The 19,968-nt window shown below is 35.4% G+C and overlaps 1 protein-coding gene across 2 annotated transcripts in view; it reads left to right on the plus strand.

Moving 5' to 3' along the window:
• The window catches only part of IMPACT (impact RWD domain protein), a 28,549-nt gene extending 9,739 nt beyond the window's left edge, over positions 1-18,810 (plus strand). The window contains exons 5-12 of one of the 2 annotated variants that reach the window (XM_058556908.1): positions 3,036-3,121; positions 6,382-6,504; positions 8,857-8,954; positions 11,604-11,677; positions 15,291-15,381; positions 16,706-16,840; positions 18,012-18,100; positions 18,589-18,810. In XM_058556908.1, the coding sequence (XP_058412891.1) occupies positions 3,036-3,121; positions 6,382-6,504; positions 8,857-8,954; positions 11,604-11,677; positions 15,291-15,381; positions 16,706-16,840; positions 18,012-18,080 (676 nt within the window). In that variant the 3' untranslated portion in view covers positions 18,081-18,100; positions 18,589-18,810. Of the gene's footprint in view, positions 1-3,035; positions 3,122-6,381; positions 6,505-8,856; positions 8,955-11,603; positions 11,678-15,290; positions 15,382-16,705; positions 16,841-18,011 lie in introns of both variants that reach the window. The other variant, XM_058556907.1, reaches the window with a different exon arrangement.
• The last annotated feature ends 1,158 nt before the right edge of the window (positions 18,811-19,968 follow it).

A 19,968-nucleotide genomic window follows, 5' to 3' on the forward strand; every position in this document is an offset into this window, starting at 1 on the left:
GGTCACACAATTTAGTAGTGCATTTTAGTGAGTATCTTTACTCTTAAATCAACAAATACAAATACTAGAAAATTAAAGATACAAACATTAGAACCACAAGTAAAATTAGAGTCACTTGAGGTTGTTTTGATAGTTCTGAATTGGATAATAGTTAAGTATAGTTACTCACAAAGTATCTGAACTAAAATATCCGTTTTTAATCCAAGTTGGTGTTTTATTTAACTTGAAACAAATTTTATTTCAGACTTTTTTGTGTGTGTGTGAGGAAGATCAGCCCTGAGCTAACATCCATGCTAATCCTCTTCTTTTTTTTTTTTTGCTGAGGAAGACCAGCTCTGAGCTAACATCTATTGCCAATCCTCCTCCTTCCCCCCCCCCCCAAAGCCCCATTAGATAGTTGTGTGTCATAGTTGCACATCCTTCTAGTTGCTGTACGTGGGACGTGGCCTCAGCATGGCCAGAGAAGTGGTGCGTCAGTGCGTGCCCGGGATCCGAACCTGGGCTGCCGGTAGCAGAGCGTGCGCACTTAACCGCTAAGCCACGGGGCCGGCCCCTCAGACTTTTTATATTTAGCTACTTTACCATGTTTAATTTCATAAATAAAAGCTTAGCATGTCATTCTATAATGAGTAGTTCTCAGATTTTGCACCCAAGTCCTTAGGATTCAGCGCTCTTCCTCCAGGACCATTGGGGGAGGGGAAGAGAGACACAGCAGGGAGGACTCACAGCTTTTGTCTGTTAATTTGTTTCTGATTCTGTGAGAGATTTCATTATAGTGATGGCAAAAGTTTGAAAACCACCAAATCCTAGTGGATAGTTAAAAGATATGAACAAACTATTGTCACAAGAGAAAACACAAATGCAGCAGTAATAACAACAACAAATTTTAAAAACCCCACTATCAGTAATAGAATTTTGGGGTCCAAGGGAAAGAATAATCTTCATTTTCTATAGGAAACCTTTCACACCACTACAACTCCCTCTTACTGGATTTCAGTAAGTCTTGTCAAATACCAGAGAAGAAGGAAGCATTCAATAAATGATGTTGGGCAGAAGTGCTCTTGTATATTCTGCAGGAAGCCACGGGCCAGAGGAGAGGAGATTTGGAGTTAAGGTTTAATTTCTTTGTTATTTGGAAAAATTACTTATTAATTGTGAAAATTCTTCCAAGGTGCTCCCCCCACCCCCCCGCAAAACAACAACAACAAATCTGAATGTGAACATATATTCACAGAGGGATGATTTTCCTATCTCAAAGGGTGGTTGTAAGGATTAAATGAGGTAACAAAGCATTGTCTACGTGTCTTCTGTATAGTAGGTGTTCAGTAACCACTAGATGTTACTGTTACTACTTTTGGTGATGATGATGTGAGGAATTCAATGGGATGAGATTAAGGGATGGAGACAATTATATACAAAACCTTAAATTTGTCAGGATAATGATTACAGACACTGAAATAAGGGACCCAGTTTTCTCATTCACTACCATACCCCCAGGGCTGCACGTAGTACTTGGTGTATAGGAGAGGCCCTTAAAGATTTGTCGAGTGAATTAAGATAGTTTCACTTGAAAAGAAACGACTCGTGAAGTAAGACGAGATGCTCTAAATCTCTGTTTTATAGATGAGGTAACTGAGACTCAGAGTTCAAGTGGTTTACTTGCCTAAGGGTGTAGCTGGTTGATAGGAAAGCAAAATGCAGTGGGCCACCTGAGCTTTGGAGTAAGTCTGTCTTCACATTCTGGGTCTGGTCTTCTTACTGCTTATAAGACTGTCTTAGACAAGTCAATTGATCTCTCTAGGTCTGTTTTCTCATTTGTACCATGGGGAAATAATATGTACTTCATTAGACAATTGTGAGCATTAAATGTGTTGATATGTATAATGTACTTTGGGCTTAGTGTATACTCAATACATTTTACCTTCTCTGTCTCTATACCTCTTAAGTCTTTTATTGAGAAGAGAGGATGGGAGTGGGAATTGTTTAAAAGAAACTCTACCAACATTCTCAATTTTTAAAAACCTTTCTGGTTGACTTTTGCTCTCTCTAAAAAGACAGGTTACCAAAGAACACAGAGGATCATTTTAGTGCTAAGGAATTATGGGTGAGATGGGGAGGATTTGCCGGTATAGAATTATTTGAGAACACTTTTGTTTTCTTCTGTATGCTTGTTTTGAAAGTTTCCTTTGGTGGGTGCTGATGCGGTGATAAAGGGAGATAAATGGTTTCAAGAGGAACTTTTAGAGGAAGGAGGTAAGGTGTTGTTCTGAAGTAGTGTGGTGATTTCTTTAAACACACATACTAAAACTTATCTAAAATTAGTGTCATTCCCTAAAGAGTAGACACTTGGGCCTTTATTTTATTGCTGTTGCCATCATTTAACATAACTTGATAGACATGAACCATGACATGTTCTTTTTCTCAGTGATCCTTTGAGATGGATTTAATTATCTGAGGCAGGCAGACATTATTTGGAACCAAAATGAATCAATTTGGGCAATAGAATATTTTAGTCAAAAGCAAAATATGAATATAAAGTTGTTTCATTGATTGTCTTTCAAGTCTTGTCAGTTGGCTGTCTGAGGGAGTTCCTCAAATGCTTTGCATTCTTCTTTGTTGAAATAAGTATACCAAATAAGTGGTTTGAAATTGTTCGAAAAGTTTAGAAAAGCAAGCAATGGTTGGACATGAGTTCTGAAACTGTATCCACTGATAGAAACTAAATCGCATTTATATCTATTGAATTCATCCAGTTTAAGTTCAGAAATTTTTTCCCCTTTGATTGCAATTCCGCTTATTTTAAATAAGCAATGTTAATTTTGGAGCCAGTTAGAATTTTTAATGTTGATATAAACAATCTATGTTAAATACTCATCCACAGATGTTAGTAAAACTCTTGTTTTTAATAAATTCTTTTTTAAAAGGCCTGGCTAGATTGCTTGTAATTTCTTAGATTATAAATGTATTTGTATTTTCTTGAATTTGAGAAGGAAACTTTTTTAAATAACAAGTTTTTCCCCTTGAATTTTGTTTAGGCAGAATATTGGTGAAAGTATTCTTTACCTGTGGGTGGAGAAAATAAGAGATGTTCTAATACAAAAATCTCAGATGACAGATCCAGGTAGGATTGAAAAATATTATCAGTGGTCTTTTAACTTACGGTAACTAAAATTTCATGTAGATATTCTAATTGAAATTTTTAATGAAAATATTCTGTTTTATGGTTTTGTATATGATAAAATATAAGTTTCTCTGGAAAGTTCATTTACTCACGTAATTAATTTTCTTTCTGTAAGCTTTAGCGTCTTTGGTTTCATATTATACTCTTATAGAAATAGAATTTTATGGTTAAAGAACTTAGGTCAAAAATCTCTGTTTTCTTTGACTATTGTTAAGGTAATACGAACCATGTAACATTCTTCATGAATTATTGAACTATGTAAGTTAGGCATTAGCTTCAAATGAATGTAGTGTTTATAGAAAAAGAACTTTGGAAAACACACTGACTGACATTTAGGATATAAAAATTGACTTTGAAAATTGATTTTTTAAATTGAAATGTAATTCACATACCATAATTAGTCATCCTTTAAAAATGTATAATTCACTGGTTTTTGGTATATTCCAAAGTTGTGCAACCATCAACACTAATTTTAGGACATTTGAAAATTGAAGTTTGCTGTATTATTATTATTATTCGTTTATTGAATCATTAAGTATATGACAACATGGAAATTTCTGATCTTTCCTATTTACTTTGCTAGTCTTTGTTCCACTTACTACAGAGGCCTTTTAGAGAAGAAAATAACTCTAACCCAATTTTATTTCCAAATAGAGTTTTATTGTTATCACTGAGAGTTATTTTCAATTTGGGAAAAAGAGGATTTAAAAAAACCCAATAGCTTATTTACTAATTTTTCAGAAGGTTATTTACAGGGAACCAATTATTTAGGACTCCCTTAACAAAATCAGTATATATTTAAAGTTGATAGTAGTATATATTTTATTTTTCTATAGAAGCAAATGTTTTTACTGCTTCCATTAAAATCAAAGAGATAAATGGTATGAAGATATTCTGTCCATGTAACAATCTTTCTTGAAATATTTTCCTTAACTTTTTATGATCCGTGTTCTGATTTTGCAGCTCTTCAGGGTATCTATGAGAAAAGTCTCAAAACAAAATGATTTTTGCCAATCCACCATTCTAGAGTGTGGGACAATTGGAAAAAATAGAATGTATGCCAGTAAAAATTTAAGACTTCAAAAAGTTTGGGATCACTCAACTCATAGGAAATTTTAAAAATTATTGATCTTAAAAATGATATTTTCCCTTTCCCACCTATATCCATAATCTAGTTTACTATATCTGTAATTTAGTTTAGCCACTCTTCAAATTTTAGCGTTACTGATTTGTTGTATACATTTTTAGAAATTTTGTTTGGAATTTTTTAATCAAAAATTATTTTTGTAGACTTCATATTAAAATGGAAGGATTAATAATTCTGAAGAACTGGTAAGAGTACCAGCTAGTGATCAGGATATCTCATGAGAATTTTCCTTCCTAGGGTACCCACTTGACAAGTAATTTATTTTGATTTTACTGTTATCTTCAGTATAAATTTACTCTTTATTATTTCATAATGTTTTTTCTACTATAGAAATATTAAATTTTGAAATAATTATATACAGCTATTTACAATTTTTAAAAATTCTGAACTGATTTTAGACTTACAGAAAAGTTGCAAAAATAGTACAAAGACCTCTCTTATATCCCTCACCCTGTTTCCCCTAGTATCATCTTACATACCCATAGTATAATTATCAAGAACAGGAAAATAACGTAGATATAATGTTAAATGAACTAAAGAGCTTATTTGAATTTCACTAATTTTTCCACTCATGTCCTTTCTGCTGTTATATGATCCTGACCAGGATTCTACATTGCATTTAGTTGTTATTTCTCCTTAACTCTCTTCTAGTCTGTAAATAGTTCCTCAGTCTTTCCTTGACTTTTATGACCTGACACTTTTAAAGAATACTAATCAACTATTTTGTAGAATGTCCCTCAATTTGGATTTGTCCATTGTTTTCTCATGATTGAAGTAAGATTAGGCATTTTGGCAAGAATACCATAAAAATGATAGTGTGTCCTTCACAGTGCATTATATCAGGAGCTCATGATATTAATATGCTTTACTATTGGTGATGTTTACCTTGATCCCTTGGTTAAGATGGTATCTGCCAGATGTCTCCATGGTAAAGTTACTGTATTAGTCAAGGTTCTCCAGAGAAACAAAACCAGTAGGATATGCATGTATTATATATCTGTGTGAGAGTGTGTGTATTTATAAAGTGAGATAGAGAAGAAGGGAGGAGGGACGGAGGAGAAGAAGAGAGAGAGAGGGAGAGATTGATTTATTTTAAGGAATTGGCTCACGAGATTGAGATTGTCAAGGCTGCTGAGTCCAAAATCTACAGGGTAACTTGGCAGGCTGGAGACCTAGGGAAGAATTGGTGTCGGAGCTCAAATCTGAAAGCTCGTTGCTGGCAGAATTCCCTTGTCCTCTGGGGAGGTCAGTCTTTTTTCTGTTAGTACCTTAATAGGATGAGGCTCATTCACATTATGGAGGGCAATCTGCTTTACTCAGAGTCAACTGATTTGAATGTGAATTCCATCCAAGAAATAGCTTTACAGAAATATCTATAATAGTGTTGCCCAAATATCTGAGTACTGAGGCCTAGCCAAGTTGACATATAAAATTAACCATCACAGTTAACTATCTTTCCCTTTGTAGTTGATAAGTTTCTTGGGGGAGATACTTTGAGGCTGTGCTAATATCCTATTCTTAGTTAAACTTTCACTCAGTAATTTTAGAATCCGTTAGTGTATGTTGTCAACAAATTTATCACTGTACTGTTTGCCTAACAGTGATTCTTATTCTTTCCTTCTACATTTGTTAATCGGAATTCTGTTGCGAGGAAGAGATGTCTGTTCTCCCTATTTATTTATTTGATTATTTATTTACATCAGTATAAACATATATATATTGTTTTATTCTGTGAGTTAAAATTCAATGTTATCATTATTTTTTTTGCTCAAATTGTTCGAGGTTTGGCCTTTAGGAGCTCTTTCAGGTAGGGTCCTGTGTTCCTTTTATAAGTGCCCATCTTTTTCTGAGCATTTCTTTACTCTCTGGAATTAGAAGATGTTCCAGGCTCATTTTGTATTTTCCTTCCTCCAACTTGGAATCAACCACTTCTTGTAGAAGCCCTGGTTCCTTCTATTGAAGAATGGTGTTTAGAGACCAAGACCAATGGTTTTTTTAAGTGTCATTTCTTACTGTCTTCATAGATCACTCATAATGTCTCATATCCACATAGGCCCAGACGTAAAAAAGAAAACTGAAAAGGAAGATGTTGAATGTGAAGATGATCTCATTTTAGCATATCAACCAGAAAATCCAGTTAAAGCATTGGACTTGGATATCATTGCAAATCGAACAGGTATAATGTTACTGATGTATTTCTTTTGAGGAAAGTGGGATGGTAATATTATGTATTGTTTTTGGAATGGTATAGAAATTTAGTAAACTCTCACATGTTAGGAAATAGTTATGAATTTGCAGAGAATTGAATTGTTTTTCCTGCCTGCTGGCTATTTTAGTGTTCGGTAGGTCTATTAGAATGGTGAGGAAAAATAGAAATTTACTTTTTTTTTTTTTCCTACTTGGTAGAGTTTTGAATTAGTGGAGGGGGAAATTGAAACTAAGAAAAGCTGTATTAGTGTTTTCAATTCACATCCTGTTTTTATGTTTCTGTTTTGAAATCCTCGTCTGTCTTCTGATGTCTCTGAGTTAAATTTTAGTCTGGGCTCACAAATATAATAATTGAAAGTGCAGCCACTGAAATAAAGCTAGTAAAATGCCTTTAAGATTTTCGTTTTTGCTCAAGCAGATTTGTTCCATAATTAAGTAGTATTCAACTTGTAAATAGGTCGATGTGATAAATCAGTTCTGTCTTTATCAGAAACTATGTTCCATTTTAGTATTTTAAATTTTTGAATGATGTCATCAGTTTGCTGAAGTCTCTTACAAAAACCTGATAAACCAGAGGGAACATTCGTTCTCTTTGAAGGTAAGGAGTTTCCTGTGCCATGTTATAGTAGTTTTTAATCAGTATTATGAAGGTTTAAAGTTCTTGCATGGTGACTCAGGAAGAGTGGAAGGGGCGAATAGAGAGGAAGTGAAAGAGTGGAGAAGATCAAGGACTCCTACCCTTGCTTCCATCTAAGTAGCTCTCATTTTATTCATTTATGTATTTGTGGATTTGGCATAAGATTTCTTTTGGGAAACAGGATCCACTATTAAAGGAAAAAGTGAAAATCACAGTCATAATAGATAGCATCTAGTTCATATTGACCTTAGTTCTGTACTAGTACAGTGGTCACAATCTGTTCAAGAAGAGGACACCATCGGGGGAAGGTAAAACATCCTGCATAAACCTGGTTTCTTGTCCTAGTCCTGCCACAAACCAGTGCATTGATTTTTGGCAAGTTGTTTAAAGCTCTCCAGAAATACTTTTACATGTGTTAGTTGAAGTATTTCATCAATTGTAAGGCAAGCTGACTTGGTAAGATTCAACAGATTAGTGAATAGAAATAGGAAAAATTTTTAATTCTTTTTTCCTGAATAACTTTTCATACTAAATGAGGCAGGTGCAGCAGCCAGGATGGTTGGTCATTTTCTCAACATAGTTAAGGGTAAATGAGTGGTTCTTAAACTTGTTTAAGAGGCAGAATAACTGAAAATCATGATACTCTAATATCAATTTGGTGTATTATTGATATGTTTAATTCAATCCTGTGAAGTAGGAACAGTTTTATTAGCAGAAGACATTACGTTAGTCCCCCCTTATCCACGGGGAATATGTTCAGGACCCCCAGTGGATACCTGAAACTGCAGATAGTACCAAACCCTATATATACTATGTTTTTTCCTATACATACATACCTATGATAAAGTTTAATTGATAAATTAGGCACAGTAAGAGGTTAACAACAATAACTAATAATAAAGTTGGCTTTGGGGTTCTTATTAAGTAAAATAAGAGGTACTTGAACACAAGCACTGTGATACCGTGACAGTCAATCTGATGACTTGAGACAGCTACCAAGTGCCTAATGGGCGGGTAGCATATACAGGATGGATCTGCTGGACAAAGGGATGATTCACCGCCCGGGCGGGATCGTGCAAGATTTCATCACACTTCTCAAAACGGTGTGCAATTTGAAACTTATGAGTTGTTTATTCCTGGAATTTTCCATTTGATATTTTCAGACAGCAGTTGACCCCAGGTGACTGAAACCACAGAAAGCAAAACTGCAGATAAGGAAGGACTACTGTATATTACAGCAATACAAAATAAAGTCATAGGTTTCCCAACCCAGAGGTCCATCAACAGTAGAATGGATAAGTAAGTTAAGGTATATTAGCAGCTGTCAATCTTTTTGGTCTCAGGACCCCTTTATATTCTTAAAAATTAGATATTGTACCAACTTAGACTACTGCAATAGTCCAGGATTTGAGTCCCAACCCACCACTTCTATGGGGTGACCTTGGCAGGTGGAAATCATTTATAAGTCAAGTAGTTTTATTTTACCTACAATATATTTGGAAACTTTTACTTGAAATTATAACTCAATTTTAATAGACAACTATTAATGGCTATTTGGGTTGATTTGCAATATAATTTACATCTTTTTTCCCAGCTTCCCTCTCCCCTGCCCACACCATTGCCAAATTTTCTTGAGTGTAAGAATTTTAAAAATAAAAGTAATATCATTCTTTAAATTTATAGAAATGGAAGAATTACCTCCAATTGATCATGGCGTTCCTATTACAGACCGAAGAAGTACTTTTCAGGCACACTTGGCTCCAGTAGTTTGTCCCAAACAGGTAAAGTTGTTGTGTTCAGCTCACTTTGATGTTGTTTTACCAAAGTAATTCAAGTAAATGGTTTTGCAATAGTATACTTATTTTTACTATTATGTTTAATTTTCATGTAAGATAAAAATTATTTATTCATTTTCCTATGCTGAAATTACCGTGAATCATGGAAGATTTGTTTCTGTTTGTTAATGCTTTCTAAACTCTTATTGGGGCTTAGCCATCTAAAGGATTTTCAAACAAGAAAAACCCACTGTGGTGGTGTAGAAAATTACGATGCTTAATAGCTTGTTAAAAAGAATTATTTGTCCTATCTCATGGGAGTTCTATAAAACCAAATCTGTTCCATTGTTACCCAATTAAGGAGACAGTGGACAGACTGGCTTAGCTGAGTTTTCCTGTCCTGGATTCCTTTTTCTTTCTGCTTCCTGATCTTAGGTGACTTGATTGCCACCCAAGGATATCAAATGGGAGACTTTTTAGTCAAAAACTGTATTCCCAAGGGCCAGCCTGGTGGCGTAGTGGTGAAGTTCGCACGCTCTGCTTCCGCAGCCTGGGGTTTGTGGGGTTGGATCCCTGGTGCGGACCTATGCACCACTTATCAAGCCACGCTGTGGCAGGCGTCTTTATCACATATAAAGTAGAGGAAGATGGGCACAGATGTTAGCCCAGGGCAAATCTTCCTCAGTAAAAAGAGGAGGATTGGCAACAGATGTTAGCTCGGGGCTAATCTTCCTTACCAGAAAACAAAAAACAAAACTGTATTCCTAGTCTTTGTCACTAGAATCATTTTCTTCTTCCTTGCTGCTATAATCTAGCCTATTTTAAACTTTATTGATGTAAGAGACAATTTCACTACTACCTATAAAGTTAAATTAACAACAAAAATAGTCTCATTAACTTAGCATAGGTTTTTAGCATTAGTCGCTCCCCTTTGGTCTCTACAGCTACTATACTCTCTAAGCTCTTCTAAAGCCCTGACCTATAGGGCTACAATGCTTGGTACCAGGCTGCCTTTCACTCTCTTAGGCTCTAGAAGAGGAATTTCTTTTCTGCAGTGACTTGTGGTCAAGATTACACCTTTTGGTGCAGGCTTCTGGGCTTTCCTCTCAGGAACCATATTTTGTCCTTGGCTGTTGCTCATAATCTTGTTGCCAGGGTCCTCCTTAGACATTCTATTCTAAATCTGTTCGTCCTGGATTCTCTTTCTGATTGTAGTCACTTAGACTTACAAGATTGTAATTTGTGAGAACTGAAATAAATCTTAGAGGTCACTTTCTACTTTATTTTATTGATCAGGAATCTGAGAACCTGAAAGTTTAAAAAATGATAAACATGGGGCCGGCCCTGTGGCTTAGCGGTTAAGTGTGTGTGCTCCGCTGCTGGCGGCCCGGGTTCGGATCCCGGGTGCGCACCGACGCACTGCTTCTCCGGCCATGGTGAGGCCGCGTCCCACATATAGCAACTAGAAGGATGTGCACCTATGACATACAACTATCTGCTGGGGCTTTGGGGAAAAAAAGGGGGAGGATTGGCAGTGAATGTTAGCTCAGAGCCAGTCTTCCTCAGCAAAAAGAGGAGGATTAGCATGGATATTAGCTCAGGGCTGATCTTCCTCACAAAAAAAAAAAAATGATGAACACAAGATTGTACAATTTCTGATCCAAATTGGTCTCCCTGACTCCAGCTCAGTTTTCCCTACCTCCAGTATTTCTTCAATATTTCTTCCATAGTGCTTGCCAGTTACCTTTCTGAAAGATCTGACCACCTGTTACTGCCCCCCCACATAATCTTTGCTGATTTCCACTGTCTACAAAGAAAAATCTAAACTTGTTATACTTTCCTGATACATCTTCTGTCATCTTCTCATTTGTACTATAAGTTACACCTACATAAAACTGTTGGTCACTTCCCGAACCCTTTTCTTTTATGTCCCTGCTAGGGCTGTCAGATAAAATACAGGTTACCTAGTTAATTTGGAATTTCTAGTAAACGTTATTGCATGAGACATACTTATAATAAAAAATTATTTTTTGTTTGTCTGAAATTCCAGTTTAACTGAGCATCCTGTATTTTTATTTCCTAAATCTGTTACATTTACACATGCCATTTCCTGTTAATGGAGTGGCTTCTTCCTGCCCCATCCCACTCTTCCCTTTTGATGCAGAAGAATTGCTGCTTATCTCTCAAGGCCTGGTTCATGTTACCTCCTCTATGAACCTTACATGATGCCCAGAAAGAGTCTTTTAACATTTGGAACATAACTATTGCTGTGCATCTATCACACTGGATACATAAATTTGGTAAGTTTTCAGGACTCATTTTTAGAAATTCTCATATTTACACTTAAAATTCTCTACCTGGGCAAAAAATTTTTGTATACAAGTACCTTAGACATGGTTAGTGCTCAAATATTTATTGATGATTGGTGGCCCAAAATACTAGATCTATCATTTTTATACCAATTAAAGGTACCAGTGTTTGCACCTATAATGGGGAGAAACTCTGAAAGTGGCTTTTTTAGAGTGCGGTAGTTTCTTTAAATAACTATTTCAGTACAACAGTATTTATATCAATATGCTTTAAGATATTTCTCTAGCATTTATTTACAGAGCAAATAGTATACATTAGTTTATTTATATTACTGCTCTTTTTAAGGTGAAAATGGTTCTTGCCAAATTGTATGAGAATAAGAAAATAGCTAGTGCAACCCACAACATCTATGCGTACCGGTGAGTGATCATCACAATTTTAGGAATGTGCAATTTATAAAAAGTGGGGGAAACTGATGCATGATTTAAAAAAATAGTGACTATTGGGGCCAACCTGGTGGTGTAGTGATTAAGTTCACGTGCTCCACTCCGGCAGCCCAGGGTTTGCGGGTTTGGACCCCAGGCACAGACCTACACACTGTGTATCAAGCCATGCTGTGGCAGGCGTCCCACATATAAAGTAGAGGAAGATGGGCACAAATGTTAGCCCAGGGCCAGTCTTCCTCAGCAAAAAGAGGAGGATTGGCAACGGATGTTAGCTCAGGGTTAATCTTCCTCACCAAAAAAAAAAATAAATAAATAAAATTGTATTTTTCCATTATAAAAGTAGTAATCATGTGTAGAATATTTGAAAACTGCAGAAAAGAAAGAAAAGAATCAGGGGAAATCAGCCATTTTCAGCCTTTAAATGTAACTGATAATATTTTGATATATTTTCTTTCTGTCTTTTCTATGCAAAGTTTATTTTTGTAATGCTTTACCCTGGTATCATATGTTTTTTTAATTTAACAAAAGCATTTTTTCATTTTGTTATAGTTGCTTTATAAGCATTTTTTTTCTTTTTTTTGTGAGGAAGATTGGCCCTGAGCTAACATCCAATGCTACTCCTCCTCTTTTTGCTGAGGAAGTTTGGCCCTGGGCTAACATCTGTGCCCATCTTGCTCTACTTTATATGGGACACCACCACAGTGTGGCTTGGTAAGTGGTGAATAGGTCCGTGCCCAGGATCTGAACCTGCAAGCCCCGGGCTGCTGAAGCGGAGCGTGTGAACTTAACCACTGCGCCACCAGCATGGCCCCTATACGCATTATTTTAATGGCAGTGTAGTATTTGTTTGAGGCTCCATACCATAATTTATTTAACCATTTCCTTTTTGTTTTAGTTTTTTATATTTTTCGGTATTGTAAAGAATAGTGCCATGAACTCTTTGTATACATTTTAGATTATTTCCTCAGGATCAGTTCTGATTGCTTCAGATTCTTTGTTGAAATGAAATGGCATATAATTAAAAAGGAAGAAAGAATAGATTCCTAGAAGTGAATTATTAAAAAAGTCTGGATATTTTTGAAACTGTTGATATTGCCAGATTTTTTCCAAAGTTTTTCTTTTAAACCAATTTATGCTCCCATTAGCAGTGAATTGAGTGCTTCTTTTACAACATGGCTTTTAGTTTTGACTACTAAGGTTTTATACAAATCTTTGGTGATTTATTAGTAAAGAGATGAAGGGTATATTTTTAAATATGCAAATTAGTACAGACTTAAAAGAACATAGGTTAGGACTGCAGTAAATCAGAATATAGACATAGAGATTTGGTGTAAATTTGAAATGTGATTGACACTATTTGTAAAATCTAGGTTATCTGAAACTCAACTCAAAAACAACCATCACTTTGGATAGGTGAGATTTTAATATTACTAAGTCACATCCCTTTAAGTGACAAAACTTACAAAAAACTGTTTGGTATATAATTCCCCACTTCGTAGAGTATCACAAGATAGAATTTTGATGTTTTCTTAATAAGTTAGGGTCATCAGTATAAAAATGAGGGATTAGACTGTGCTTGTTCTCAGTGATTAGAATGTGCTGGAAAAGTATTAATAGTTACCATTCATTTATCCCGTGTGTTTATTGCCTGCCTGCTCTGTGGCAAGCACTTTACGAAAGTTAATTCTGATTATTTCAGCAACTCTGCTACTGTAAAAATGTTAACGTTTTCAAGGTCACGTAGTTGTTGAGTGGTAGAATTTGGTAGTGAATTTGGTAATCTAATTTCATTTATCTCTGTTTTATTCCTACATGGCCATGTGGCTGCACATTCAACAATTGCTGTACATAATGTTGCTCTTAAGTTATTAAAAAGTTAACTAATGTGCCAGATATCCTATTTCAGGCCCCAGATTTTTGGGTTAAGTTCTTGTGAGTATTTTTGTATTTTTACATATTAATAGGTGATCAGTTGTCACTTCTCACAAATGTCAGCATGACTATATGTAGCAGCCCCTCTACCTCACATCCTTACATAATTGACTGTTTGGAATGAAAGAGCTTAGCTTGTCAGAATTGTGTGTCAGATAAGACTAAAAAGGCACAAAGTGGAGGCTTGAAGGACCCCACTGAGATTAAAAAAATGACCTTTATTTGGTATTTGGACTTTGTGTTGTGTATTTTGAGCGCCTAGGGTCCCTTTAAGGTTACTTTCTGGTTCTGGGGCTGTGTTCCCACTTTGGAGTTATGGGGCGCTCTTCAGGCTGCTGGGACACACAGCTATTGGATGCTGCATCATTATCTTCCTGGCATGTGAGGAAAGCATTAGTGAAAATGTCCATGGTGTTTGGTTTTTTTTTAAACCTAATGGTACTGATTTATGTAGTCAAATTTTCTTCATTTGTTCCGTAAAGTTATGGTGTTAGATTATTATTACAAGCCTAATATAAAACCAACCCCTCACTCCTTTTTGCCTTAAATTTGACATATAAAATTTTGCTTAATGGTGCTAACTTTCTTTTCTTCACATGAGGTCAACTAAATAAGAGTAGAGCCTGGTCATAGTAGGTGGGCAGTAAATATTGAGTGAATGAATAGATGGATTTGTAGATGGAAGGATGAATGAGGGGATGAATAAGATTGCTATAATAAAATTAATATAATTTAGTTAGGTGTATAGATAAGGTACTGTCTGGCTTTTTACAGTGGCAGCTGGAGAAATATCTGCTACGTTTGTCTAGTCCTAGATGGTACCATTTTTAGGGGCCTAAGAAATCCAGTAGATGGCATACCTTAACTGGCACTGTTTTCTGTTTCATACTTATTTGCCAAGCTTATTTTACTATTATGTAGCCCTACATTATTCCAAATGCTAACTTTGTAGATAATTTAAATGGGTAAAAATATCATGATTTTTCTCTGATATTGACAACTATCCAGGGGGAAAATTATAGAGAAAAATAAATCTTACAACTCTTACTTAGAATGGGGAAGATAGAGAAATGCTTGATGGCTACAATAAGATGTGAAAAAAGTATAAAATATTAACTTATGTTGGTTTTATCACCTCCATCTTTTTAATACACTTTTTGTCTATTTCAGTAGATCTTAGGCTCTTTGAAGACAGGAGTACGCTACTTCTTTTCTTTTATGTCATTTCATAGTGCCTATTGGATATTATGCTTCTATATGGTATATTCTCAGTAAATGTTTTTCAGTGACTACTCTCTATAATCTCATAGCTTCAAGGTTAAATGAAGCGTGGGAAGTGTCAGATGTGTAAACTCACCTTCCCATAATCGTAGCATTTCTGATTTTTAAGGAGGCACCCTTGGTTCCTATATAAATATAAAAATATATTTATATATAAATATGTAAATAATATTTATTATATATTATATAAATGTAAAAAATGAAACATACTGGATAGTAAATCATCAAAGTATATCTAATATATAGTTCAAGAAGGATTTTTTTAAACAAATATACTGATTTTGGAAGTAAATTGATCACAACAAGTATGAAGGAGTAACTTTTATTAGTATTTTGAGGTTTGAAATTGTAACACTGTTATATGTATTTCTAGAATATATTGTGAGGATAAACAGACCTTCTTACAGGACTGTGAGGATGATGGGGAAACAGCAGCTGGTGGGCGTCTTCTCCATCTCATGGAGGTAAGTGTAAGTTAAACCCTGTTAATCCTGTTCTGTGAGCCATAAAATTTCTCAACAAAACAGAGCTCCATTTAGGGATGAGTAAATTGGTGAGACTATATAACGTGAGATATATTTGGTTTAATTAGTAGTTAATTTTTAAACAGTGAGAGAAAATTTTAACCACTGGATATGAGGCAGAAAGCAAAGGGTTAATAACAAGTACTGTGCTTTCAAGCTCTTTCAGACGTAGACAATAGAAGATTGTCTTCAGCTCTGGAAAAACTTCTTTTTGTTTTTTTGACAATTTCCTCCACTCTATTTTCTCTGTTCTGTCTTCGTGAAACTCCCGTTAGTTGGATAGTGGACCTTCTAGATAGATCCAGAATGTTTCTTTTTTATTAAGTTGTCCATCTCATTGCCTTATGTTCTGAGACATTTTCTTGACTGTCTTCCAAAATTTCTATTGAATTAAAAATTTTCTTTAGCAACCATGTATTTAATTTTCAAGAATTCTTTCTTGTTCTCTGTTTTTCCTTTTTCATAGTGTGCTGTTCTGGTTTTATGGATGCAGTATCTTCTGAAATTTCTCTGAGTATATTAATTAGAGTTTCCTTTTTTTAAGATGTTCTCTCCCTTAAATTTTTCCTGGTCCATTTTAGTTTGTTTATCCTGTCCTTTCTCTTTCATGCTGCTGGATTTTCTTCATATGTCTGGTGATCATTGATTGCCCATTAATTGTAAGAATGGATTGGTTTTTTTCCCAGGTCGTTGCTATAGTTTCTTCTGCTATTCTATGTGGAAGTTTGTTTTCTAACCAGGCCATTCCCTCGATAGGAACTCTGTGTGTGGGTCAGGCCTATAGACTAGTGGGCTTCACGTTAAGGGCAGCATTTGACAAATGTCAAACTGAAGAAGACCTTACTGGTAGGCACCAGTGATTATTCATGCAGCCCCATTGTCTCTAGTAGTTTATTCAGAAGCAGATTTGGTGGTGTTATTTGGCCCAGGGGTAAAAGGCTGCCTAAACTGAGCTATTCTGGTTGAAGTCACCAAGAACTGGAATCCTACCTGCATGATCTCCCCTTCACTCTTCCCCATTGCCCCAAAGTTTGGACTTCGAGGACAGTGTGGCACACAGTGTTTGTTTTCCAAATTCACTTCTCATTCTCATATTCTATCCCCTGAATTGTTAGTAGTCTCACTCTGCTCGCTCATATGTTTCTCCCATTAAAGTTATGGGGAAATTTTATGTGCGATTTTATATATGGGTTATTTCATTCTCCTTTAAAACTCACGTGTACCTGTCTATATGTGTATCTAATTATGCTTCTGAAAATAACAGATTTTGAACGTGAGAAATGTCATGGTGGTAGTATCACGCTGGTTTGGAGGGATTCTGCTAGGACCAGATCGCTTTAAACATATCAACAACTGTGCCAGAAACATACTAGTGGAGAAGAACTACATAAATTCACCAGTAAGTAGTTATTGAAATTATGTCTAGAGAGTTTCTCACCAGTGCGTGTGAAATTAAAAAGAAAAAAAGACAGACAAATGAGAATGAGTAAGAGTGATACAGAGTGGGGCCAAAATACCATCGTTCCCAAAGTGTTAGTGATGGCAGATGATCCTGATTACTTGCATAGAATGACCACTTTGTTCTGCATTAATGCACTGTCTGAAGCCTGTGGTCAAGAAATAACCACTGGGCCGGCCCCGTGGCTTAGCGGTTAAGTGCGCGCGCTCCGCTACTGGCAGCCCGGGTTCGGATCCCGGGCGCGCACCAACGCACCGCTTCTCTGGCCATGCTGGGGCCGCGTCCCACATACAGCAACTAGAAGGCTGTGCAACTATGACATACAACTATCTACTGGGGCTTTGGGGGAAAAAAATAAATAAATTAAAAAAATTAAAAAAAAAAAAAAAGAAATAACCACTAAGCAGATGCTGCCCATCATATTGATGTGTGTGCATTACAAAAACTTTTGGACTAGGAAACTGGAGATTTAGGTTCTAGTCAAAACAATTTGACTGGCCAATGTGTAACTTTGGGCAGATCACTTCATTTCTTCAAACCTTAATTTCATAGATTCGTAGTTTTATAAAAACCTTAAAGACCACTTAGTTTCCACTCCCTAAAATTGAGGCCCAGGGAGTTGTAGCTAATACTGCAGTGAACTAGATGCCCTTTAAACATCTAAATTCTAAAGTTAAAGTTCTAATTTTAGAAATCAGAATTCAAAATTCTAACATCCTCTGTTAGTGTCGAAGCATCTTCCCTTTCCCCTGGTATGCCTTTAGATGCTTTTTTCCTTTATATTTTGAGGTTTTTTTGTTTCATATTTAATAAGTATGTTCATATCTATTTTATTTAAACTTTGCTCTCTTTGGAAAGTGGACAGTAGAGGAAATAATATCGAAATGATTCAAACATAAATTTATTAGGTAAATGAGTGTTTTCCTTGATTGTTTTGTAAATATTAAAATAGACTATAAGTAAAAGTGCCCTGTAAAACAGAAAGATGTTGCATATGGAAGTAATCATACTTTTCACTATTATACATATTCTGTATGATGAGATTTAACGTTCCTAAGCCAGTATCTTCATATAAATGGGGAAATGCTACATTGATTTGTGTCTTTTTCAGGAGGAATCATCTAAGGCTTTGGGAAAGAACAAAAAAGTCAGAAAAGACAAGAAGAGGAGTGAACATTAATACCTGAAACTATATGAAAGGTTAATTTGCCTATAATTACATACAGATTCCACAGTCATCAAGGAATATATAGAGAGAGGATCCTGGACTGCTCAAGTCAGCCAATTCATTTTGGACACCAACATTATCTTTTCTTCTTTGGTTATATCATCTGCCAAAAATAGAGAACTTGTGATATATTCATGTGTGTTTCAGGCTGATTGGGAAGAATTAATATGAACTTAATCACCACTCCATCTAATTTTAGGAAGGTAACAGTTGCCCAGGGCAGTACCTGAATTAACTGTCCATTTCAGTACATGTCAAGTGCCTTTGTTAGGTGGGGAAGAAATGTCTCTAGAGGAATATAAATATCTGATTTCTTGTCATTGGGATTCTCATTTGGTGAATGAATATTGCCTTTTACTACTCTTTATGGCTTGTTGGAATAGGAGCTCATTGAAGATTGATCTTGGAGAGTTTCTTCTTGTGGTTTTGGTTCATAAGTATGTCACCTCTCATTTTATAGTGTTCATCATTGAGTAATGGATTAAGTGAAAATCCAGGAGTATCCATCTACAGTTACGTGCTGAAGTGATAATTCATCTAACACATTTGTTAGCAGCATAAGTGTTATGCCTCAGTTTCTGTTGCAAATTGGTGATTATGAAATTTCAAAAAGTGATTTTCTAGTGTCTACCTTTTTTGTTTAATTCTTGTAATGTAAAGCAATAAATATGGAGTGTCACTACTTTCTTCTTGCCCCTGAAATGTGTTGGTGTAATATTCTGGTTTCTTTTAACAACTTGGAAGTACCTTTCTTGTGATCTTCATTGAGGACTTAGAACTACAGTAGAAGCTATGCTGTGGTAAAGGGACATTTATAGAAGGGTTAGAGGTGGCGGAACAACACTGGTGGCAGGGCAAGATTATGTCATGTAGTTATGTAACTGTGATGCACTTGCCCCATCTGCGCTCTAGCCATCTTTCTCAGTTCCATGACTTTGTGGAGAGAAGGAACAAACCTTTTGATTGGAAAAACAAAATCCCTCTTTTTTTCCATTCTCATCAAATCTAACTTTTCATCAGTGTTATATGTTCCTTCTTTCATCTGCAAGTTGTGTGATTTACCTCTAGGTATCTAGACAATAAATTTACCTTTGATATATAACAATGTCATTAACTGTTCCCTTTCAGATATGATTGCAAACAATTATTAAAAGTTATTTATTGATCACAGATTTGCCTGAGATTCCCTTCCAAAGGGAGGGAGCAGAAATTAGAGGTAGGTTGGGGTGGTGCTGGGGTTGGAAAACATCAGAGAAAAGTGGACACAGATATTTTTTTCTATTCTTTGATGTTTTACCTTTAAAGGATCCAGCATCCTTATTTGGTATTTTAGATAAGAATCTAGTAAATAGCTTTACACTACGATGGATTCTGAGAAATAAAATCTAAATTCTATTTGTTGTGTGTTTAATGTTGCCAGTTATCAAGAGTCATCAGAGGATGACATGTATATTTAGAACACTTACTTAAGATTCCATGAAAAGTTATTTCCTATGTATTAACTGTTAAAATAATTATAGAACTTAAAGACCATTAATTAATATAAAAATAATTTCACAATTTTGGCATGTCAAGCCGGTGAAAGAAGAAATAAAACAGTAAGAATTTGGTGCTGCAGAAAAATAAACGTGACTTAATTTTTCTGCAACAGCAAATTTCAATTTCTTTCTTTCTATCTAACATTTATTTAGGTCTTTATAGAAAACAAAAACACCTTTATATCTGTGATATCATTTTCCCTCATTTAAAAAAAATCTTATTTTTACTTCTTTCTACAAAATTAACCACATTTTCCTGACTGAAGAACCTAATCTCTTTTTCCTCAAGTCAGTTAGCTGGT

This window comes from Diceros bicornis, chromosome 16 (assembly GCF_020826845.1).
Source record: "Diceros bicornis minor isolate mBicDic1 chromosome 16, mDicBic1.mat.cur, whole genome shotgun sequence".
Classification (NCBI taxonomy): domain Eukaryota; kingdom Metazoa; phylum Chordata; class Mammalia; order Perissodactyla; family Rhinocerotidae; genus Diceros; species Diceros bicornis.